General features: G+C 39.2%; 1 protein-coding gene across 1 annotated transcript; it reads left to right on the top strand.

Annotated features, from left to right (window-relative positions):
- Positions 1 to 24,853: 24,853 nt before the first annotated feature.
- LOC129773059 (uncharacterized) lies at positions 24,854 to 25,780 on the top strand. The gene is made up of 4 exons (XM_055776609.1): positions 24,854 to 24,917; positions 24,979 to 25,216; positions 25,281 to 25,414; positions 25,479 to 25,780. Exons 1-4 carry the CDS (start codon positions 24,854 to 24,856, stop codon positions 25,778 to 25,780), a joined length of 738 nt encoding a protein of 245 aa, XP_055632584.1.
- The last annotated feature ends 686 nt before the right edge of the window (positions 25,781 to 26,466 follow it).

The following is a 26,466-nucleotide window of genomic DNA, read 5'->3' on the forward strand; positions in this document are numbered from 1 at the left end:
GACGAGAGACGAGGAAGTGTTTCGTGATAATGGAACCACAATAAAAAGACATCCATAATTCCAAAACGATGCGTCCCACGTCGATTGGTTGCGACCTCGTTCCTCGTGCTGTGATACGAAGAACTCCGTGAATTGGGTCCGTTTCACAGTGTCTCGATTATTGCACTCGTCATCGGTTTTTAGGTGGTGATTTAGTACGGCATGTATTTTCTGACAATTAACGTACGTTAAATGGCACACAGGGAGTAATCACACCGAGGTAGTGTGGAGTTGGTTGAAGATCGGAGTACGATGAATACTTTTTTTGCTTTTTGGAAGTGTTGACTTTTAGTGCTACGATCAAAATAAGTCAACCATCCTGTTGATACTTCAATAAATTCATGCTTCTCTATTGTTTTATGATTTTGCTTATATTCATTGCAATCTACGAATTATCATACATATTTCTATTTTTTTTTCTTAACAAGAGGAAAAAGAAAAAGATAAACTAGTGTTGTCGTGTGGGGCAATTTTGAATGCTTTTTATATTTTTTCCACTTTGAAATACTTTAGCTTCTGTGGTTGCGTATAGATTTAAAATACTTCTACAAACACTCGATCCGGAGTTGCATGAAACATCTGTGCTGATAATGAACAGAATTTATTTAGCAATAAAAATAAATCGAAAGTTTGTTACCCCTTTACACTTGGCAAGGTAATACTTGGTACCGGGTATTTGTTGGAAGTCCATTTTTACGTATGTTTAATCGTCCATCACTCGGTCAACACTCCTACAGTTTCCTTGCATGGGTCTTAGCAACCAGGTTTTGTTTCAGCGTCCTCTGGGGGTGTTTGCTGGCATAATACAACCGCAAGAAATTTCAAGAATTTTGCGATCCTTCCTCCTGACCACGTCGAGTTCTGAGCGTGAGTGTGCAGAATGTTTTCCCACCTTTTGCGTTCCATCGTTGATAACTTTTGAATGTGTTCTTCAATCTTGATGAAATTCCCACTACTGAATAAACAAACCATCCGGATCAAAACGCTGTCAATGGTTTCTCGATGTGACAACTAGAGGCGCTACAGTGAATAAAAATAAGCGACCAAATTCTAACTGAAACACACTTCAGTACATTTACTTTGACGAAATTGGGGAAGAGTTGCTTTTCTGCAGTGAAACGAATCTGATTTTTCATTTTTGAAATAGGTGAATTCACCCTCAGGGCATCCATATACTAATACACAGCATTTGACAGCGTCAAATATGTCCGGGTCGCAAATGCAATTTGCGACCACTGTCACTCGCGAGAACTGCCAAACTCTCAAGCTGGTGTAAATCAAGGCGCTTCACATACCGCCTGGTGGGTCAAAATGTGAAAACCACTCTACAGCCATGAATTCACAGGATGACAATAACACACTTCTAAAATAAAAAAAATAATGAATAAAAATTTACTTTTCTGTTTCGAATATGTATTCTGTGCAATACAGTATTACGTAATATTGAACTGGAATTGTGTCTGATGATGATTTTATATCATAATGGCGAGTTTTTGTAAATTTTGTGTGTTGTGAAATATATACCCAAATGGTGAAGAGAGCGCCGTGTTTTAAGTAATCGAATAAGTTAATAATCTCCATTCAAATTTTAAGATTGCAAAACTTTCTTCTTTGAATTTTCGCGAATTTGACGATTGTTGCGAGTTAGTTATGATTAGCGAATGGGCGCACCTTGTTTCATAGATCTGCCTTGAGCTCACCGAGTAGTTTGATAGTTTGGCAATGACAACTAAATTTGCAACACATCTCGACTCGCGGATCATATCTTCTTGGCCGAGGCCTGGGTGAATTACTAAGGGTGCTCATACACTGCTTGGCGAAGCCAAATATTTGACTCTTTTTGACAGATAAAATTTGGTCAACGTGTACTGATCAAATATATTCTACACAAAACACGACAAACAAATATTCAATTATTGGATGCCTAAAATATTCTTTCAGTCTGTTCTTCGAACCTGTCGGTACATGGTTAGGTTACCTTGAATATTTCAGTCGGTTTTTTCCATGTTCGGTGTTTGATATTGTTTACCACTGTTGAAAATTGAAGAGTGGCAAACAAAATAGTGTTTGTACAAACATCAAATCAAACTTTGTCTGTCAAAAAATATCAAATATTTGACCTCCGGGCAAACAGTGTACGGCCACCTTAAGAGAAACAACTGCTGGGGTTTGTATCTACGGCGTCCAAGCAATGTTTGGTTGCAGGTCAAGTCAGAGCCTGCACCGAAAGGTTCTTTCTGGAAATGTTGCCAAATGGCTCTGTAGCATGACAGGAAACGCGACTTTGTTATTGAATTGTATAACTCTATTATCATGTTTTTTTTAACCATTTGATGTGGTTCATGGGTGTAATGAAAAAAAAAAATCTTGAATGCCATTTACGTTCCTGATGATGCGTGCTATGTCTTAAAGACGGCTTCAATGAGTTATACAAACAATTCAAGATGATCAATAGCAGAGAAACTTTATTCATAGGGAATTTCTTCCGGCTTACACGCGTATTCTCAAACTTGTACTTTAGAATGTCCAGTTGTCAAAACTAAAGGGTGTGTCACATCAAATTGCATCACGGAAAAAACGCTGTAGAAATTCGCCCAGTAGACCGAAATTTTAGACAGTAAAATAAAAACTATTAAACAACTTTTGGCATTTTCCATTTTTCATACTTCGAGCCCAAGCCCGTATGGTCGTACCTTCCTCTTTACCCCGTCCATAAGGTTCTGTACAACGTCAGGTTGTAGTTTTTTTTTTAACAGAAATCCATTTTCTCTTGAAGTCCGCCTCCGATTTGACAACTTTTGGGTTCTTCCGGAGGGCCTGCTTCATAATCGCCCAATATTTCTCTATTGGGCGAAGCTCCGGCGCGTTGGGCGGGATCATTTCCTTTGGCACGAAGGTGACCCCGTTGGCTTCGTACCACTCCAACACGTCCTTTGAATAGTGGCACGAAGCGAGATCCGGCCAGAAGATGGTCGGGCCCTCGTGCTGCTTCAATAGTGGTAGTGAACGCTTCTGTAGGCACTCCTTAAGGTAAACATGCCCGTTTACCGTGCCGGTCATCACGAAGGGGGCGCTCCGCTTTCCGCAAGAGCAGATCGCTTGCCACACCATGTACTTTTTGGCAAACTTGGATAGTTTCTGCTTGCGAATCTCCTCCGGAACGCTGAATTTGTCCTCTGCGGAGAAGAACAACAGGCCCGGCAGCTGACGAAAGTCCGCTTTGACGTAGGTTTCGTCGTCCATTACCAGGCAATGCGGCTTCGTCAGCATTTCGGTGTACAGCTTCCGGGCTCGCGTCTTCCCCACCATGTTTTTCCTTTCGTCGCGGTTAGGAGTCTTCTGAACCTTGTATGTACGCAGGCCCTCCCGCTGCTTGGTCCGCTGGACGAATGAACTTGACAAATTCAGCTTATTGGCGACATCCCGGACCGAACTTCTCGGATCACGTCTAAACTGCTTAACTACGCGCTTGTGATCTTTTTCACTGACGGAGCATCCATTTTTGCCGTTCTTCACCTTCCGGTCGATGGTTAGGTTCTCGAAGTATCGTTTTAGTACTCTGCTGACCGTGGATTGGACGATTCCCAGCATCTTACCGATGTCCCGATGTGACAACTCCAGATTCTCGAAATGAGTGCACAGGATTAATTCACGACGCTCTTTTTCGTTCGACGACATTTTTCCAAATTTACGAAAAATTTACAGTGAAGCATGGCCAACGTGATCTATACACTCTTATCTGATTATAAGCGAAAGCTGAAGATATAATTCCTAAAAATTAAATTTCTACAGCGTTTTTTCCGTGATGCAATTTGATGTGACACACCCTTTATGTGAGCTTGGGCAAAACTCAGACGTCTTCCGATGAGAGATGGTGTAAGATTAGTAGCTTTAACCTTTTAAGCCCTCTTCATGTGAGGACTTTTTACTAAAACTTGACGAATTATCACCCGAGAAACATTTGAATTCAAATACTGCTTAATTTGCATAAGCGATTTCGAAGTATTCGGAGCTGTTCTAACTATTTCCCGATCGTCCCGGTCAGAGAGCTTCGATTCACGTGGTGCTCTCTCCTTCTTACCGTATCCTTGAGGATTCTCCAAATAATTGGGCACTGCTTGATGTGATCTTCCAATCAGATGAGCAATTTCTCTGATACCAACATTTTCTTGGTGAAATGCAACGATTTGTCTTTCTTCTCTCTCCGTGGCAATTTTCCTTTCGGCATTTTCCAGATTTATTGATCAAAATAACTGAAACGACGGAAAATGTAACTGGTCTTATAGAAACTTGATACTTGAAAAATTCAAAACCTTTGGTTTACGCTCAGCAGTGTATGTGTATGGTAGTCACCTACACACTAGAATATAAATTGAAGCATTGTTTGTTTACAATGACACAAATCTGCAATATCATCGCCTGGTCTTATAGAAGTTAGACAGAGTCTATGCTATACGCCTTGCTTTGATGCACATTCTCACCTGAGAAAACCTTTAACTGATCACGATAATCCTCAAACAATGCAATGTTTCGCACATGATATATAATCTTGGATTCAATAGTTCCAAAATCACTCGAAATGGGGATATGAATTGTGTATTTTTTTTTTTTTTATTTAAATCGTTTATTTTTACAGGCTCAGTTACATAGGTTTAAAGGAGCCGAACTCCTTACTGTATTGTTACTAGTATATATACATTTTTCCTTAATTCTAATGTTAATAATATAGGAAACCGATTACTCACGGTCAACTCGAGTTTAGAAGGGTGACATATTTTCTTCAGGAAAAGGAGGGGATATGAGGATATGTTGACAATGATCACACTCACACTCTCAATCACACTCATCACACTCAATTCTTAAACCTATCTTATATCTAATATGTATTTACATTTCATCTTATTCTTAAGAAGGGATCCGATCTCTCACAAAGGAAAAGGAAAAGGAAAAACTAAGCGTATAAGGACAATCACACACGAACATCGATAGCTTTAAGGAATACATATATTTGGGACATGTAATCAAGGTCTAACCGAGCCAACACGTCTCTCACCGGCATCATGGGCTGCCTTCCTCGGGCCCGAAGGGTGACTACTAAATTCGATCTGGCGACAAGATACAGCTCGCACGACCAAACAACGTGCTCGATGTCGTGGTAACCTTGGCCACAAACACAAAGATTGTTGTCGGCAAGATTAATACGAAAGAGTAGCGCATCTAACGAACAGTGATTGGACATGAGTCGGGAGAAGGTGCGAATAAAGTCCCGACTCAAGTCCAGACTTTTGAACCACGGTTTGAGGCTAACCTTAGGGATAATCGAGTGAAACCACCGGCCCAATTCATCTTCGTTCCATTTGCGTTGCCAGTTAGCGATGGTATTTTTACGGACTAAAGAAAAAAATTCATTGAAGGCGATTTGACGCTGGTAAATGTCGCCTTCAAACGCACCTACCTTTGCTAATGAGTCAGCCCTCTCATTACCTGGAATTGAGCAATGTGAAGGGACCCAGACAAAGGTAATGAAATAACAGCGTCTGGATAAAGCACTCAAAATTTCTCGTATTCTCTCAAGGAAGTACGGCGAGTGCTTTTCCGGCCTCACTGAACGGATAGCTTCGACAGAGCTAAGACTATCCGTTACAATGTAATAGTGTTCAACAGGTCGTGAGGCGACGCTGTCCAGCGCCCAGTATATCGCTGCCAATTCAGCAATATACACTGAGCAAGGAAACTGAAGACTGTGGGAGGTGCTAAAAATTTCGTTGAACACTCCAAATCCTGTGGACTCATTCATAGAGGACCCATCAGTAAAGTACATATTATCACAATTGATACCCCCATACTTTGAATCGAAGATCGTTGGAGCGATCCTCGATCGTTGATAATCTGAATATCCATGGATATCCTGTTTCATGGACAGATCAAAATGCACAGAGGAATTAATGTAGTCAGGAAAACAAACACGGTTGGGAATATACGAAGAAGGATCAACCTGCATGGAGATGAATTCATGATATGAACTCATGAATCCGGAATGAAAATTTAGCTCGATCAGCTGCTCAAAATTCCCGATCACCAATGGGTTCATAACCTTACACCGGATGAGGAACCGAAGAGATAATAAATTGAAGCGATCTTTTAGTGGGAGTAGGCCTGCCAAAACCTCGAGACTCATGGTATGCGTTGAGGGCATACATCCCAACGCAATACGGAGACAAAGATACTGAATTCGCTCGAGTTTAATGAGGTGTGTTTTGGCAGCTGATTGAAAACAGAAACTGCCATACTTCATCACTGAGAGAATAGTTGTTCGATACAACATAATAAGATCTTCGGGATGGGCTCCCCACCAGGTGCCGGTAATTGTACAGAGAAAGTTCATTCTTTGTTGACATTTTTTACTCAGATACCTAATATGGGCCCCCCAATTACATTTAGAGTCGAACCAGACCCCAAGATACTTGAATGACATAGCATGAGTGATCGGTTTACCCAAAAGTTGAAGCTTTGGTTTTGCTGGTCTATGCTTCCTAGAAAAAACCACCATCTCTGTTTTCTCCGTGGAGAATTCGATCCCTAGCCCAATGGCCCAGGTTGAAAAATTGTTCAAAGTATCTTGTAAGGATTCTTGCAGGTCGGATTCGTTTGATCCTACGACAGACACCACTCCATCATCTGCAAGTTGTCTTAGGCTGCAATTTTGTGTAAGGCAATTGTCGATGTCGCTTACATAGAAGTTGTACAAAAGGGGGCTTAAACAGGAGCCCTGAGGAAGGCCCATGTAAGAGACCCGACTCACTGCCGAATCTCCGTGAGAAAAATTCAAATGTTTCTCACAAAGCAAGTTATATAACATATTATTCAATAGAGGCGGTAGACCCCGAGAGTGTAATTTGTCTGACAAAACCTCTATTGAAACAGAATCAAAGGCCCCCTTTATGTCCAAGAATACTGAAGCCATTTGTTTTTTTTCGGCGTAAGCCATTTGAATTTCTGAAGAAAGCAACGCAAGACAATCATTCGTCCCCTTGCCCCTGCGGAACCCATATTGTGTATCTGAGAGTAAGCCATTCGTTTCAACCCAACGATCAAGGCGAAACAAGATCATTTTCTCCAACAATTTCCGTATACAAGACAGCATTGCTATTGGGCGGTACGAATTGAAGTCGGACGCGGGTTTTCCGGGTTTTTGAATAGCTATAACTCGTACTTGTCTCTAATCATCTGGAACAATATTATGCTCCAGAAACCGATTGAATAAATTCAACAAGCGATGTTTCGCCACATCAGGGAAATTTTTCAGCAAGTTGAACTTAATTCTATCCGATCCCGGAGCAGAATTGTTACATGAAAGGAGAGCAAGAGAGAATTCTACCATCGAAAACTCGGAATCAAGATCGCACCTATCTTGTGGTACATCTCGAATAATTCTTTGCACTGGAGCGGAATCGGGACAAACCTTTCGTGCAAAATTAAAAATCCATCGTTGTGAATATTCCTCGCTTTCATTGGATGAAGAGCGATTTCTCATGTTTCGAGCCCATTTCCATAATTTTGACGTTTCTCGTAACAAACCTCCCACGAAATTTCGCCAATAAGCACGTTTTTTCCCTTTGATCAAGTTTTTAAATTGATTTTCAAGGTCCAAATACGTTTGAAAATTCTCAATGGTTCCACGTTTCCGAAAAGCTTTAAATGCATTCGATTTATCTCCATAAAGCTTGGAACACTGGCCATCCCACCATGGATTGGGAGGCCTTCGACGAATAGTGGAACCTGGGATGGGTTTCGTTTGAGCGCGAACCGCGCTGCCATAGATCAAACGAGAAATGAAGTTATACTCCTCCAATGGAGGTAAACCATCTCTGGAATTGATGGCTAGAGCAATCGCGTCCGCATATTTTTTCCAGTCAATGTGTCTTGTGAGGTCGTATGCCATGTTTATTGATTCAGAAGAATTCAACCCATTGGTGATAGAAATTTTGATTGGCAAGTGGTCACTACCGTTGGGATCCTGGATTACATTGCACTTGCAATCTAACGATAGTGAATTCGAGCAAAGCGAGAGGTCAAGAGCACTTGGGTTAGCAGGAGGTTTAGGTACACGTGTTGTTTCCCCAGTGTTCAAAACGGTCATATTGAAGCTGTTACAAAGGTCATATATCAACGATGAACGATTATCGTCGTACGGTTCCCCCCAGGCAGTTCCGTGAGAGTTGAAGTCTCCCAAGATTAATCGTGGCTCAGGAAGGAGTGAGCACATGTCAACAAGTTGCTTGCGGCTAACCGCAGCTCTCGGAGGCCAATACAAGCTGACTATACAGAGGTCTTTGCCTCTGATGTTTGCATGACAAGCAACAGCTTCAATCCCTCCAATAGGTGGAAGGTCAATTCTAAAAAATGAGTGACACTTATTGATCCCCAATAGTACCCCTCCGTATCTGTCATCGCGGTCCAAGCGTATTATATTAAAATCGTGGAAAGTATGAATAGTGTTGAATACTGGGAAAAGTATATCTTCGCCTCCTTCTCGTACTATTCTTTCCTTTTCGTCCAACAATTCCTTTCCAGAATCTACCTCGGTCGGTGCAAAAACGTTTATGGATGCTGCACATGCACTCAACCGATGATGTGGAAAGCTCCGATATTGATCAGATTGTCTCCGCCTATGCTGGAAGGCAATTGTATGTCATTTCGAATAACTTGTTTGTGTAATTTGTAGCCGTTGAGTAGCTGAATAACACTTTGAAAGAAATTTTATAAAAAGATGATTCGATGTCCAATATGATTTGTGGCCAATATTCCGTGTACCAGAATTTATGACTATACTAGGTATATTCTAAATTACCTGCCGAAACGGAATCCTTGCTGGTCCAGTGTATCGTCCGTCGGTTGGATAAACGTCAATTGTCTACGACTATGATATTTGTAAGCAGAACATTTGCTCCGATGAACAGCATTTTATTTCCTGCTGATTCCTATTGATTTCTTTTTGGTTTAATTCCTGGGTTCGCACTCGCCGACGGCGATTTTTTTCCAAATCCGGTGTGTGTGTATGTGTGTGTGGCGGCTTATTAGAAACTTAATTAAGAAACCTATCAAATATTCTGGAATATTTTTTCTGTCTTTTTTCCTTACTATTTCTTGTTTCACGAATAACGATTCGTGACTTAATTCCCGCCGCGTCATATTTGAAATATAGAGTCTTCGTCGATTTATTACTTAAGTATGATTCCAATAGGTTGTCTACTATTAGGCGTCAAATCTACTTAAACCCTATTTGAAACGACTATGCTCGTTTCAATTTTCCCGTGCCATTGAGACAAAGATGTGCCCGAAATGTCGAGAATATTGCTGCCGCTACCGCATCAATTGAGGAATACCCAAATCAGTCTCTCACACGTCGTTCTCAAGCGTTGGGCATCTCTGTGACGTCGTTGTGGCGAATTTTGCGAAAAGGTCTTGGCCTACATCATTTCTGGCTGAATGGCTTCGGCAATAAGCAAAATATGCGTTATTGGTCAGGTAGCACTCCACACGTTCTCCATGAGTCACTGTTGCATCCAGAAAAAAATACGGTTTGGTGCAGCTTATGGTCCGGCGGCATCATTGAGCCGTACTTCTTTTGTGATGATCAAGACAGGTACGTTACTTCCGAATTGGCCATTTTAAGAGCTAAAAGCGAATGATCGGAATAAAGTTTGAAGCCTTTAAAATAGAATCAAGTCAGGCCAAGAAGTGCTTACGGAGATTCGTAGATGCTAGGAAACAAAACTACAATGACACGGACGACATCCACCAACCTCAACAACATTTCATTCAACATGTAAAAACAATTTGACACACTTGTTGAATGAGCAAAACTTTGGTTCGGAGTGATTATTCCGAATAAATGAAAAGTTTTTTTTTGCATTAAAATATAAACTATTTGTTCTTTTTCCTAATCCAATCTCTTTTATTCTGAAACAAAAGATATGCTTAGTTACTTAAAATCTAATCAACTGTGACAAAATGAACCGTACTGCAGCAGGCACACGAGCATCCATATCAGGAAACTCCGCACAGACCCTGCGTTCAAAGACCCTATCCCCCGATCAAGGTCAACTTTCTCATCGGAGCAACACGAAACTAGGAAGTATTTAAATTTCAATCGCACCGGACCAAGCGCGCCGGCAAAACAGGGCGGGATTGAGCACAGTTTCACTTGAGCATTTAACGCATGCAATGGCATTTAATCTTCCAGTTTTGTGTTTTTATTTACTTATTTTCCAGGTGAGTGCCGTTGTTGGTGCAGCAAGAGTGCAACAGCAACTTGCTGCCCGACAGAGAACGGATTGAAGTGTACGATTGCATATTGGCGCAGATAGGCAAAAGGGTGGAAAGTTATGGTTGCGCTTTAAGCGCACTCGAAATGCCTCGATCGAAATGAGCGCAGTTGGAGAAAAAGATATCCACAACTTCCCCTCGAAGCTCCCACCGTTTGGCGAAACAAAACAATCGATAATTTACATGAACACATTTCGCTTTGCGAAGGATGCATCCTCTCGCATCGGTGGGGCGTAATTAATGCCGGACCCATCGGAGCATACCAATGAAATTTATCACTGTCCAATAAAACACTCTTTTCCACAGTTTAACTTATCCGCCAATTTATGATTGCCAGCGTTGTGCGTCGCGGTTCAACAGTTTTCGCTTGGGTTTAATATGCAAAGCACGAAAATTCCAAGTCCGAAGGCACGTTTTTCTCCCATGCCCCCAAAAGATTGCAACGGGAAGCGAGTGTGAACCAAATTTACATCTGACAGTGCAAAGATACACCTTCGTGAGGGGTTTGCGAAAACAAAGGATCGTGTTGGCCCGGTGATGGTTCATCTCCGGCCTCCAACAAAAGTGTGCATCTGTTTGCAGTGCAATGCAATCGATTTCCTGCCTAGACGATGGCTTTCACACCTTGCTGGAGTCGTTCTCGGTGGGAGGGGCGTTGGGAGGTACATTATTTGGGTGGCAATTCTCGAAGTTGGTGCTTTATTGATTTTATCAGTCGAACGTCCCCCCACTTCCCAACTGTTGAACGTAGTCATCGTCACACAGTCTCCGTCATGATTGCCACGCCGTCTGTTGGAGCAGACGTAGCAATGGACTGAAATATGATTGCTGCAGACAGAGTCCGTAAGCGCATGGGGCTTAAAACAGATGATAAACGATTGTGTAAATAAAGCATCAGAGTTGTGTGATATTTCGACTTTGGATACGGTGAAGTTGCCGTCGTTTGAGCTCTGGGTACATTGAACTGATAATTGTCGGATATTTGTTTGTATGCCTTCAGCAAATGTAATTTGTCTGAATGATTGCTGCCATTCTGTCGTGCGGATTTTCATCACGCCCAGGATGTGTCATTCTCCGGTAGTATTGTGATGCATCAAACTAATTATAGATTGACATCCCTTATAACTAAATTTTATCGTACAATCCCTCCGAGAGATGGTCTGATGAAAGCCAGTCAACGAAACATCTTAAATCCCTAATTAGTGAAACATATTTGGCCCTGAAGACATTCCGTCCGAGTGCTAACAAATTGCTAGGCTCTGAGTTTCGGAATCTACCATGGGAAACATAAGTCGACCTCCGCTAAGCTCACTGTTTAGTAACAGCAACAACAACAAAAAACACACAGAAGATGTCTGCTCATGTCGCTACCGTGGTTCAGTGGAAATGTAATCTCCAAACAGATGGCCCACATTTCCGAGCCAAAGACTGTCGGAGTTTATCAGACCATTTTTTTGGCTTGCGTTTGTCCAAGCCAAAGGCAACTCGATTTGATTCTGGGGAATGATTAATGGGTGCTCGGAGACCAGCGCAGCGGGTAGATCAAACTCAGAACCAGGCTGTGTTATCTAGAGAACTTGTTTCTACTTTTTCCGATACGTTTGATTGGCAGCAGCACTGACTCGATTATAACACAAAGCGGGAGTTATTAAACAATTACCCACCCCCGCGCGCGATCCGAGACTACCCGAGGTCGTTTCGTAAAACATTAATGGTAAACTCTTTGGCACGTTTAATCTGCAAGGGTAGTAAAATATTAATGCATCTTTATTAAGTGAGCTTCAGAGCAGACTGTCTAGGTAATTATCGCTTGGTATTTTTTCTCCCATTTTCTTCCACCAACGAGAGAAGGCTTTTAATTTACTCGTTTCGAATGAGGAGAAACAATTTTTTTTTTAAGGTGAGAAGCAATTCGAGCGCACACTTAAACCGGGCGTTCGAGTGAGTCGTCTATCAAATCTTGTTATCATATTTGGGTTTCTGTTGCGTGAGATTCAGCTGATGATGGATTGAAGCTGGCAGAAAAGGTGAGAAAATTTCACACGCTTTACGGGGGGTCTTATCTCTAGTTGGTGTAATGCCATTGGTTTGAGAGGTGTAACACTCTCCGGCGGACTTATTTGACACAGTTAATCCGCGGTGTGTTTTCGATTTATCATGTTTTCATGAAAACAAAGAATTGTTGAAGCTTAGCCCATTTCATTAGAATTGCAAAATTTGCCACATTTCCCGTGATTTCAATGGATGTTATCTAAGTTATTTTTATCGCTTCATTTCAAGCTTTAGAGATCATGAAAGGCCCGTTGTAAAGTTGTCGTTTCGTGATATGTCACTTGAAAAGTGGAGAAGCAGAATATGCAAGATATTGGGCACTGTATCGGACAGCTGTCTATCAGTTGATATTAATAGTTTAAACGAAAGAAACATAAATGCAAATATTTAGAGACAGTGTCAATTTATTTTTTTATTTTCTAAAAGCTGACACGGCAAACTTCATCCTGCCCAAAATTTAGCTCCGTTTGCTTGATTCCTTCTCGAGTTATGCAGAAGTTTGTGTTTCATTTGTATGGCAGCCCCTTTTTCTCTAGAGAGGGGGTAGGTGTGTCAAACCACCATAATAACAATTAAAGTTCCCTGACACCTTCATATGCCAAATTTGGTTCAATTTTCTTGATTAGATCTCGAGTTATGCAAACTGACTACCCCACTCCCTTCTTTAGAGAGGGGGGAGCAGTGTCGAATGAAATTGTAGAACACATTCGAATTGAATTTTTTGAATTTTCCCATTTTCTTCAGAGTTTTCCGAAAATTTTCAATCGTCATGTTTGGTTGGAATATGTGCATTATTTTTATGGAACTCCCTCTCCTTTCCAGAGGAGGAAGGGGTGTTATACCATCACAGAAACTTTTCTCGGACCCAAGAACCCTCACATCCTGAATTTGGCTCCATTTGCTTGATTAATTCTCGAGTTATGTACAAATTTGGGTTTCATTTGTATGGCAGCCCCTCCTTTGTGAGAGGGGTGGAGTATCCAACCACCATAGAAACATTAATTGCACCCTAAAACCTCCACATGCCTAATTTGGTTTTATTTACTTGATTAATTCTCGAGTAATGCAGAAATTTGTGTTTCATTTGCATTGCAAAACCTTCACATGCCTAATTTGGTTTCATTTGCTTGATTAATTCTCGAGTAATCAGAAGTATGGTGCATCTTTTTCGACTCGAGAAATCTAGGATAGAATGGTCACTAAGCGGCACAATCATCAGCTGGTGTAGAGTTGCCATGAGCAGTACAATCCTCAGCTCTTGGTGAATGATCAGTGGGCTGCACAATCTTCGGCCCGTTTATCTGTAAAGGGGGCCAACTTACGAGTGTACTGACGAGGAATGTAGAAAAATGTATTATAATGAAGCGCCCACCTTAGTCCGCTTTATCATTCCCCGGAATCGAGCAATGAGAGAGAACCCATGCTAAGGTAATCTTGAATAATTTTTCGACCAAAACACTTAATAGTTGTCTTTTTCTTGTTAGGAAATAAGATGAGCGTTTATCAACAAGCGTTTATCGTGCGGATTGCCTCTATTGAGCTGGGACTGTCTGAATAAGAATAAATAATGGTCGATGGGCAGTGTTTCAATGATCCCTAGAGCATAGTATATCGCACCCATTCCAGCGACATACACGGAACAAGGATCTTTAAGTTTGAAAGATGCACTGGAATTTTCATTGAATATGCCGAAGCCAGTGGACCCGTTTATGAGTGAACCGTCAGTGAAGAGCATTTTATCAGATCTTACTTTCCCATATTTTTCCGAAAATATCGACGGAATAACATCGGAGCGTAGATGATCTGGGATTCCATGTATTTTTTGTCGTGCATGTGCATGTCGTGGGTAGGTTACTCATGGTATAAAGACATAAAGGAGTGAGTTGGAGTAGATTTTCGAAGTTATCAATCACCAATGGATTCATGATCTTGCAACGGATGAGAAATCTGTAAGATACATTTTGCTTATTGACGAAGCCATTCAGCCAGAAATGAGCCTCATCGCTAAAAATGATTTTTCGATGAAAATCCGGATCATTTTCAAGTTATTGCTCAGCCCAATTCCCGAACATACGACACTTCCAGTGGTCAAGCGGCTTCAGTTCTTGCGTCAATTTGATCTGGTAAGGGCAAGATTTGTTCGTAAAATTCGCTACAACGACGTCACAAAGATACCCAACGCTTGAGAACGATGTGTGAGAGACTGATTTGGGTCTTCCTCAATTGATGCGCTAGCGGCAGCAATAGTCGCGACACTACGGGCATTTCTTCGCATCACTGGCACGGGAACATTTTGTACTACGCCTGTGGATTCAAATTTTTTCACTAGACGCTCAATTGTTGATCATTCAGGACGATTATGACGACCATACTGTGGAAAATAAAGCTGATATAAAAGTGTATATCAATAGACGATAACTTTAATAATTAATTTATTCAATCTGCACTGAAATTAACCCATTTCTTAGTACACTTCAGAGGACTCAACCTAATATGGCATCACTTCAGGAAAACGAGAGCCCTGAGAGGAAATTAAGTGGGAGAGAATTTGATTCTCTTGGTTGGATGAAGCCATGCATCGAGTCGAGAGAGCATTCTGTAAACTATTGTTGGAGTTGAAGGTGCTTCTCGGATCGAAGCTAACAAATTTAAAGATGGCTTCTCAGTTTCGTGACCCTATTCACGACACATACATTGGACCTAGCACTTCTTAAGTTGAGGCCATTGACTCCGAATTTCGGTAGTAAATTCTAACAATCTCGACTCGTTGTTGAATGGTATATATCTAGATCAACATGTCAAAAGGACCTATCTTCTTTGATCGATTCTCTTCATCTACATTCTCTTCCATTAATAACTCAGCAGTACCAGCATTTTCTGATGTATTCGACGATAAGGAGACTAAAAGGGAGCCTCGTGTATCAAATTAAATGGCAAAACTGGAGTAAAATCAGTCTGAAAGGCCGTTATTCGATAACTTAAGAGCGCCGATAAAGAGAATCGATGAAAGGAGATAGGCCCTTTTGACATGATGATCTAGATATTTCCATTATGAAATGGCAAACCTTACTGAAGAGTAATGTCAAGAGAGCTGGAAAAAAATATGGCGTCGTTTGCAGTCTCTATCGATCTACTTTTGCAGCGACCCTATTGAAATACGGTTTATCAAATCTTAGCCTTTATTAAAACTACGGCATTCATTAATTAATATTCTTGATTTTACTCACATAATAATGTGAATGTACTATTTAGTAATTCTCAGTTTTGGTGTAATAATTATAAGAGATCAAACCGTTTGCTTTGTTCTACCCAAAATTAAAAACAGTATGGTCGCTAGGAATACCGTATATGCATAGACAGATTTTATAAAAGTGATTTTAATAAATTTTTAGGATGCTGCCTTTCATGATGAATGAAGATAAAAGAAATATTCTTTTCTTCGAAAACTACCCAGTAACTAATTTTTGAAAAATCAACAACATAAGCTTTAATTTAATAGAGTTTGTTGAATCATATGTTCAATATCGCGTTCGATCGATATGTCCGGTGATTGTGCAGTAACTAGACTCTAGTTATTTGTTATCATTTATGTTATTGTGCATACATTATGTTTAATTGTTCAATAAATGTGCATAATATAGGGAACTATTATAGATCTTCGTCTCATTTTATGTTATATTTAGCATTAGCATTTTAGCATTAGCATTGAGCAAGTCGCACAATATCGTAGGTGGTACGAATTCAGAACTATTTAGTTAAAAGCTAGCCTCCATCCGTTGCTGATGATTAGTAATATCTCTTAGATGAAGGCATGCTTTCTCCAACAGTTAAGAATTGTCCTGGCCACGTCCTTGCAACTGCAAAGGAAAGGGAAGGAACGTTAGTTCGACATTTACTTAAGAGACGTCTCAGTTTATGTTATATAATAATAAACTCAATTAGATTCTAAGATTCGCCCAAACTGTATCAACTGCGGTGTGGCCTTTTCCATTCTCAGTTTATATTTATTGATTGATTAATTTTATTTTATTGGATATTTTTTAGACTACAATGTTCATTCACCTCTTGTCTTGAAAAATACCAATGAGAAGGTCAATCGATAAAAAGTTCTGGGATTGAATCCACGAACATTCGCTAAATAAGAGTACGTAAATATTCGGAAGTATGCATAGCAAAATATCAATTTTGAGCATGATGAAGTTCACCGGGTCAGTTAGTTTGTAATGCAAATATAATGTAATCTAAAAGCATTTCCGATTCGATTGGTATACAAATCACTAAAATCCGTTGCAGCAAAAATAGTTATTAACGTGAACAATATTTCATAAAAATGTGATTTGTTTTCTGATTTGGCACCCTCACTGAAAGACGTTGTCCAAAGTTAAAAAATAGAGCGGTAGCATTGTAAACTTATGACTACGAAATTGTTCTATTCAAAAGACTAGTTCAATACATCGGATATTATATTGAAATGAAAGGAAATTAATTAATAAACTCTTTAGCTGAATATTTTATTGACCCTGAAAAGAGCTCTTGGCCCCACTGTTGCTACACGTACAGATTTATCTGGAACATAACTTCGTCCCGCCCAAAATTTGTTTTTTGTTATCAATACCTTTAAACATTCACGTTTTCTTACTAAGCGCAAGTTCATGAGTCCAATCGCAGAACTGTTCATTGATAGATCTTCTAATCGACCACGTTGAATTTAAAATTCCTATTACTTCTACCAAAACTCATCATTATAAAATCGGAATATTTTAAGAGACAATTCTCGTTCAAGATTTTTCAACCACCTGCAAATAACATGTTTCTCCGTTACATGGAATAGATGTTTGATACAGAAAATATGATAGAATAAAGTACCCCTCCCTTCTTCTCCCCTTAGAGAGAGGGTCACCATAGAAATGTTTCGTGCCCCCTAAAATCTGCACATGCCAAATTTGGCTCCATCTGCTTGATTAGTTATCGAGTTATGCAGAATTTTGTTTTTCATTTGTATGACAGCCCACCCTAAGAGAGGGGTGGGAGTTTCGAACCACCATGGAAACATTTATTGCATTCTAAAACCTACACATGCCAAATTTGGTTTCATTTGCTTGATTATTTAACGAGTAATGCAGAAATTTGTGTTTCATTTGTATGACAGCCCCACAAACCCCTACATACCAATTTTCATGTCGATCGATTCAGTAGTTTCCGAGTCCATAAGAATCAGACAGACAGACAGATAGAAATATCCATATATATAGATATAGATGATACAGATTTCTTTCAGATTTCAGATTCTGTATGGCACAGATTACAGATTTTCGTCACAAAGTCACAGATTGGTACAGATTTTATTCGCGCGTGAAATTTTTTACTTTATTTGCCCGGTGTAACTATTTGAAATCACTGGAGTCGCAACTCTTGGTATGAATGAAAACAAACCAAAACGTTTTGAACAGATTTGTGCTCTCTTCCAGCGTTGTATTAGAAGCGTTTTCAAGATCATACGATGGGAATTTACAAGAACGAATTCCGTTCACCCTAAAAGTAAAATTGCTCCGGAAGGAAATTACAGTTTCAGAAAACGGGTTAGTGGACAAGAATTGGATGCCTGAAAAAGAATGGATGCTTCGCTCGCGTTTTCTTGTTTCTATTGTTCTCACTATGCCTCATTCCTCGGCAAACCGTCGAGCGATTTTTTCTCTGGATAGATTCAAACAAGGAATAAGCAACGACATGATGAGCGATTATACGATTAAAAGATTAGATTAAACATCATGGCGGTAGCTCGATAATTTTATCGAATGATAATATGCAAATTTAGAAAGACTGTATCAGTATCATCAAACACACGAGTGATTTGAAACATGTTAATGTACATTTACAATAAATGTATTATTCGTAGTTAGTAAATGTAGATATAAAGTTAGAAAGTAAGTCTCTTTTATTCTTCCTAGAATACGGGAAATAGCGCAGGAAGCTGGTTACTCACTTCCAGAATATAAAAAAAGCCTGCGAGAGAAGTTAACTTTCGCCAATTCTGATCAGTGCCACAAATTATCAAAATTTATTCACGAATGAAGGAATTAGCTTTTTCCCAGAGTCGAATGAATTCGCTTCTGTTGAAACACAACACCATATTTGTCATAACAGTATACACACTAGGGTGCCAATGAATGTATGGGAAAAAATCGACCCTCAAATTTCTAAAAGTTACCCTACACAAAATGTTTACCACCTCGAAATACACCCTATTCCAAATATCAGCTCAATCGGACTTAGGAGAGAGTGGCACAAAGCGGTCAAAGTTTGAGTTTTTTGAAAATCGAAAAATAACTCGGGGTTTTCAAAATATTTTTTTTTGTTGTCAAATGTCTTAAAATTGCTCGAAACGTGATCTAATGTCATCCTGAAAAAAAAAATTTGTCAAAAATCTGGGACTTTTCGGGGTTTTCAAAAATTTTTTTTTATGCCAAATGTCTTTAAATTGCATGGTACATCGAGATTTACAGTTATCTAAAAAAAATATTTTTTGTTAAAAATCGACTTTTCAGACGGAAAAACGACAAAGTGCCAAAAAAAATGTTTTTCGAGATAACAGTAAATTTCGACGAGTAATGCAATTTAAAAACATTTGGCATTAATATTTTTTTTCGAAAACCCCGATTTTCGGTGATCTTTGGTTTTAACAAACTCAAATTTTTACGTCTGTGACGCTAATAAATAAAGTTCGAATGAGCTAATATTTTGCATAGGGTATGTTATCGTGCAAATCAACATTTCGCAACAAGTTCCGAATGATAAATCGAGATAATTATTTTGATTGGCACATAAAACCATACGTTTCGTTTCGTACTCCGAAAAAAACTAAGTCCAGAGTGTCAATTTTTGACAAAGAAATATTTAGAGATGACACTAGATCTCTACAATTCATGCAATTTTAAGACATTTGGCATCAAATTTTTTTTTTCGAAAACCCGGGGAAGCTTGAGTGATTATTCGATTTTCAAAAAACTCAAACTTTGACCGCTCCCTCAAGTCCGATTGAGCTTATATTTGGCATTTTCATTTCTCAGGTAAAATCCAAACCGCTGACCAACTGTAGACTTTTGATTCGTTACCATCCGCAATGTATGTCAAACACAACACGATTATTTTCAATAGCAGATATTTCGTATAATGCCACATAACATCTAAATCATACGACTCTGCTCAATTCATTGGGATTTTTCCCCAAAATATTTATTTCCTGGAGCCTACCGAGTGAGTCACAAAACTGCACCGTTTCGTTCACTTGGGGCGACTGTCGGCAGCCATGTCGTACTTATGTTTTGTTTGGCTTTCATCGGCCCCATTCGGTGGAGCTCTGAGTTCTCCCGAATCGAACACGAAGTGATGGATACATGAAAGGGAATATCCACAAGATGAATGAGAAAATGAGTTTTCGTTCCAAGAAAATGAGATTGACCATAAATACTTATGTTTGTTAAATATTTTCTTTTTTTCCTAATTTGTTTCAATTGAATATAATTTCAGTATCAGTCAGAACAATAACTGAATGTGTGTTGCATTGTCAACTCTTGATTGTAGACGGTGGTGGGTGGATGTGAGGTAGGTTCAACAAAAGCTGCTCTGTCGGGCAGCCTTCCTACTGACACCAACCAAAAAAACACTTCTTGCACTCTTCTTCATACATAAATCCTCGTACCATGTTTGAGAACCGTAAACGTTTTTGGTTATCCCCCACTGCCACCGTGCAACCCCATTCGGACCGTTCGCTTCCAGAAATTGATACTGTGTGGCAAGTTCAAGTTCTCCACAACTTGAACTTGGGAAAGCGAGCGAAGCGAAAGCCGCGCTTCCAAACATACATTGGGCAAGTAAACACGAAATTAATGCAAGGCATGTTCGGATGCTCCCACCTATGGTGATGGTATCGCATGTTCTGCGTTCGATGGAAGTTATGGTAATGCAGAGGCTACCGAAAACAAAATCTCATGTGGGATTTTACTCACTGTTGAAATATGTGCTGTGTTGTCACGCACGATGAATGTTGTTATGCAACACTCCGGCTGGAAACTTTGATCAATTCGTGATTATTATTCGATTCGGTCAATACAATATCACCTTCCAGAAAAAATACGAATTTTGACGTAAAATTATGTCTTTCGGGAACATATTGGGGTACAAATTGAAAATCGAAAATCGAGCACATCGTAAAAATTGTCCAATTTCAAACGCACATTGCTCAGTCATTTCATGATGGATTGATGAGATTTTTGCGTCAGTCGATTGCGGCACTCCATAACAATTTTTTACATTGAATAAAATAATATATTTCATGAAACTAACCATCGAACAATTGAAAAATCTCAACCCCTATCCTAACAGGAATACCCACTTTTGATTGGTCGAAAATGACAACGCCACTGAGCCGCCACTCATGTACCTAGAATTATTGGTCAGTTATTTCCTGATGGATTTACGAGATATTTGCATCAATCGATCTGAGCACTTCATACCAATTTATCACAATGAATATGATAATATATTATATGAAACTAACTATGAAACAATCGAAAAATCTCCAAACGGAAAAACCTCGTTCTGATTGGTCGGAATTGGAGGTACGGAGAAATCGGCATTGCAAAAACATCAAAGTAGAGGAAACTTTTGTTCCCACCGAAATGTATTCCCTAACAGAGACATCAAAACCAAGGTGCCCGAGGGAAATCGGCGCTGCAAATTCATGAACATAGGGGGAGCTTTTGTTCCCACCGAAATGTGTTTCCTAACAGAGATTTCTAAATCAAGGGGTCTGGGGAAATCGGCATTGCAAATATATGCAAGTCGGGGGCATTTTTATATTGCAAGTAAGGTGAGTGATACGATTAATTTTAGCCAATTAAATGTTAGTTTGGAATTTTAATGTTGGTTGCTTCGTGAAATTTCATATCAATGACCGATCACGTATTGAAAAACATTTAGCACAAGTATAAGTGTAGAATTGTATATGGTTGTGTCGTGTCAAAAATGACTTGAAATAAGAAACGATTTATTTAATTTTCATAAATAATAAAAAAAAGTGTGTTCCCGCTCGAAAACGGATCGTCCGGTTTAAGCTGCCTGTTTTGTTGTGTTTATCCAAATTTCACCCAAGGAATGTTCATACGGCGAGAAAAATTGAATTAAGGAATATTCGAAAAAAGTGATTTCCCATATGCCCTATCACTATAAATCACGTATTCAGTGCTGCTAGTCCAATTAAAATACGCATTGATGCATATAGCATCGTGTTACGTTGGGTTTGAAGTAAAAATGAAAAACACTCAGAAAGCTAAAAATATAAAAGAAAATTGCCTTTTCTATTTCAAATATGTTTTTTCTCATGTTCTTTTTTTCTGGTGAGAAAAATTGATAATTGTGTTCGATAGTGATAATTATCTTATATTACATTGGTGAGTTTTTATTCTTTACTAGCTAATCCGGCAAACTTCGTCCCGCCCATTTACTTGATTAATTCTCGAGTAATGCAGAAATTTGTGTTTTATTTGTATGGCAGCCACCCCTAAGAGAGGGTGGAGGGGTATCTAACCACCATAGAAACATTCATTGCACCCTAAAGTTTCCATATGCCTAATTTGGTTTAATTTGCTTGATTAATTCTCGGGTAATGCAAAAATTTGTGTTTCATTTGTATGGCAGCCCCCTCTAAGAGAGGGGGAAGGAGTATCTTAACACCATAGAAACATTTATTGCATCCTAAAACCTCCACATGCCAAATTTGGTTTCATTTGCTTGATTAATTCTCGAGTAATGCAGAAATTTGTGTTTCATTTGTATGTCAGACCCCCCCCCCCCCTTTGAGTGGGGGAAGGACTGTCTAACCATCATAGAAACATTTATTGCACTCTAAAACTTTCACATGCCAACTTTGATTTCGTTTGATTGATTAATTTCCGAGTAATGCAAAAAATTGTGTTTCATGTGTATGGCAGCCCCCCCTTAGAGAGGGGGGAGGGGTCTCAAAATATCACGAAAACCTTTCCCGGCCCCAAAAACCCCTACATACCAATTTTCATGTTGATCGGTTCAGTAGTTTCCGAGTCTATAAGAATCAGACAGACAGACAGACATCACTCCATTTTTATATATATAGATTTCATCCATACATACCACAGGAACAATCTCATCCAGGGTCACAGATACGGCTTTCATCATATCACATTCCCTTTCGGCATTTTCTATCGTGATACGCACCATCCAACAACTAATAACCATCCTTCTGTCATCATAACTCAGTTATGAATACTGGTGGAGTGAACAAACAATACCCAACAACCATACAAAACGACCTTTTTCAAGGCCACCAAATAATTATCAATGAGTTCAACAATGTAATTCTTCAAACATATCCAAAATCAGCATGCAACAGATAACCTAACGGAATCCTACGTCAGCTATGCGGTCGTGTCTCGGACACAACCCTCCTGTGACTTTTTTAGAATGGATCAGAATATATGGTAGATGATTGCATAATTTTTTATCTTAATCGTTACCGTGAATTATTCTATGGCCTAACTATCCAAGACCAGTCTGTTTTTTTGTCTAATCTCCTTGAAAAATGATAATTCTAAGTCAATTGGGACAAAATCAACTATTGGTTCGCCAGTCAACGCGAGGTAAAAAGCAAATTGATTCTCTGGTAATCCCACGAGCAGGGTTACCACATATACAGAATATTCTGTATTTTACAGATTTTTCACCAAATTTCAGATGCAAAATCTGTATATACAGAATAACAGATTTTCAACCAAGATATAGAATTAACAGATTTTTTTTTAAATTCAATTTTAAATATGGAAATTATTACCTTGATTTATAAAAATGTTGAACGCAACACAATGAGAAGACTTTCTTTGGAGGCAGTTGTTAAGCAATTGAAGAGCCCAAACTATTCTTTTCGTTCCAAGTTAAGTATGACCGTAGTCAATCCGCCTATCGTATATTGACTTATTTCAACGATCCTATGACTAAACCGATTATGTTGTTCTTATACTTTGTTTTATTGCTCATCAATAACGTGAATTGCACTTTTCCATCAGAATATAAATGTACTGTACATAATACTTATACTAGGGTAACTTATGTGTGGAAAGCTACATGCAACAATTCGCTGATGCTGACCTCGGTGTGAAAGATTTTAAACACTTTCTTAAGAAGCCTGAAGATGTTTACGTTGGTATCGATGCAGAATGAGCTGAGAAGGATTGGAAGCAGTTGAGAAGTTGTACTTCAAATCGATTTGTCGTGACTTCTATATTGAACTCGTGAAACATATTCGATTATAGCGATCCGGTTATCAAAACTGCGACCTTGATAAACCCTCAAAATTTAGTCAAGCTACCAAACCTTAAAGATTTGATGCGCCAATTTCCTCAATTCGCTGAAGCTGGTAATAAACAAGGCTACTCAAGAGGAATATTATGGGGCGAAAATTGAGTGATTCAGATATAACTTGGTCTCAGCTGTTGGATGTCAAATCGGAAATCGCTTGGCATACACAATTATAGACTCTATTTTGAAAGCGAAGAAATATGTATCGGCTCAAAAGAATGAAATGGACGAAAAATTTAAAGCCAAAGCTCAACAAAACCAAGTACAAACAACATAGAGTTCAGAGGATTAAGAGATAACCTTTGTTGTATTGATGCGATTTTAACAACCCATAAATAAGAAAAATAAACTCAAAATGAAAATGAAAATAATATTATCATTTTTTACTTAATTTTTCGATACAGATTTTTTATACAGATTTTTTATACAGATTTTTTTTTTTTTGCTAAAAATATAGACATACAGATTTTTTGTCAGAACTTTTTACAGAATTAAACCTGGCAACCCTGCCCACAAGTCCAAAAGGCAAATTTCAATTTTAATTAGCAGAAAATCTTCATGGGGCTTCATCTATAAGATTACCGGGAGTTCGAAGGCCTATTTTCCCCCCTGGTATTGGATTAATATAGAAATAATCAAATTGCTATCAATCTTCGTTGGATCTGCGGGTCTCAACGAGAACGGAATTACGATAATTGAAACACCCATATGCTAAGGTGTAAGCGCGGTTGTGCTCTTCTGTTGGTATGCAGAAGCTGAGGCTGGCGAAGGTTATAATAGGATTGCAATGTGTCACCAGATCTTCAGCCCATGCCAACAAGCGCCGCCAGTGAACGAACCGCTGATGGTATTTTATCTCACCTGACCCGATTTGGACGACAAATTTCCAAATGCAGTTGCAGGTAATGTGCATGCCTTCAGAATGTGACTATGATCAAAACATTTTCTATCATATAAAAACCGCGAATTCTACTCACTTGACAAGTAACTGCTAACGAGTAGGGCTGTCTTTCGAGTGTTTCACAGACAAGTGTTCAAGACAACAATGAAGTCGTTTGGATTTGCTGTGATTCTATCGCTGAATGTGGCCCTGGGATTCGCTAAGATTGGTAAATACTCTCCATCAATGACATTATTGAAGTTTAATAATCGATTGGGTTCCTCCTTTAGCTCCAGTGCTTAAGGTTTGCAGTCGGAGCGACCCGGCATTGGCGCAATGTATCGCCGATGCAATGCACAAAATCCGGCCCAACATCGCTTCCGGTAATTTTGGTGATAACCGAACAACTCTCCCGTTGGATCCGCTGCATGTCGGCCGAGTCGATATTGACCGTGGGTCAAGCTTCAGAGCTAATTTGAGAAATATTAACATCAACGGTGTCAGTGGTTTTGTGATTCGTAAAATCCAGTATGGCTACTTTGAATACAGCTTAGAGTGAGTTAACTAATTGAAAGAATAATTTTCTCAACAGGGACGATGTGCCGAAAAAAATGTTCAGTATCGACGCAATAATACCATCAATATTAGTGAGAGGTAAATATGATCTGAACATGTATATCCTGCTTCTGAGAATTGTCGGGAATGGACCTTTTAATTTGACATTAGGTGAGTAATTCAAATGTCATTCGATGCCAAATTTTTGATACCCATCATCCACTTTTATTACAAGATGATACCTTGATGAATCTGAAGGTGAAATACTTCCTACAGCCGAAGGATGGAAGAAATTTCTTGAAATTCCATCCGGTTGGTTTGAATCTCAAGTTTAACCAAGCACGCTTTTATCTGAATAACTTGTTCAACGGAGATCTTGGTCTGGAGCGAATCGGGAACCAGGCCATTAACGCAAACCCTCACCTTTTGTTGGACCAGGTGAAGCCGGCGCTGATGGATAAGTTAGTTCTGTCATTGACGGAGATTTCCAACGCAGTCGTTGCGGGAGGCGAGGAGGACGAAATACTTCCGCCGTAATAGAATGAAATGGTAATTTGTCCCAACTATGTTCATTAGGATTGCCTGAGAAGGACTTGTTGTGAATTCATAGTACAAATAAAACTGATGGAAATAAATTTTTCGTATTGCTGATTTATCTGAACGCTTGGGTCCTTCCCTAGATGACTTTGTCATTCCAAACTGAAACAACATATGAAGAATGAAATAGTTTTCAAATAAGATCTTTAAGTTGCATTTTCATAATGGAATTTTCGGAATTTTTTGACGTAAGACTACGTCTTTCACTGAGGGTACCAAATCAGAAAACTGGTCGCGTTTTTATGAAATAAAGTTAATGTTAGTAATTATTTTTGCTGCGAACGGTTTTTGACGATTTGTATACCAATCGAATCGGGAATTATCCAAGATTTGTTTTATACGCTATACATTACAATCCCGTAGTCTGAAAATGGTTCAATTTGATGTAAATTGGAAGCATTCTCATTTTCTCATACATTTGTTCTGTCCATTTGTGTGTTGCTCAAACCGTATTGTCAAGAACAAGCAACTTATGCAGCCGCATTTGAATATTTACGACGTAAAATCCACCCTCGCACGGTGAGTACGCTGTCGCTAGCGTATAAATATTACATATCCTCCTAGTGAAATTTTCGCTTCCCGTTTGGTGTTTATAGAAGCAACATCGTTGACGGCAAGTTTCAAGT

Source organism: Toxorhynchites rutilus, chromosome 3 (assembly GCF_029784135.1).
Source record: "Toxorhynchites rutilus septentrionalis strain SRP chromosome 3, ASM2978413v1, whole genome shotgun sequence".
Taxonomy (NCBI): Eukaryota; Metazoa; Arthropoda; class Insecta; order Diptera; family Culicidae; genus Toxorhynchites; species Toxorhynchites rutilus.

What these genes read in the sequence shown, in the direction of transcription:
- LOC129773059 (XM_055776609.1), top strand. Translation starts at nt 24,854, where the DNA reads ATGAAGTCGTTTGGATTTGCTGTGATTCTATCGCTGAATGTGGCCCTG. An exon ending in CCTGGGATTCGCTAAGATTG is followed by an intron (nt 24,918 to 24,978) that starts GTAAATACTCTC and finishes TTCCTCCTTTAG; the next exon opens with CTCCAGTGCTTAAGGTTTGC. An exon ending in ACCTTTTAATTTGACATTAG is followed by an intron (nt 25,415 to 25,478) that starts GTGAGTAATTCA and finishes TTTTATTACAAG; the next exon opens with ATGATACCTTGATGAATCTG.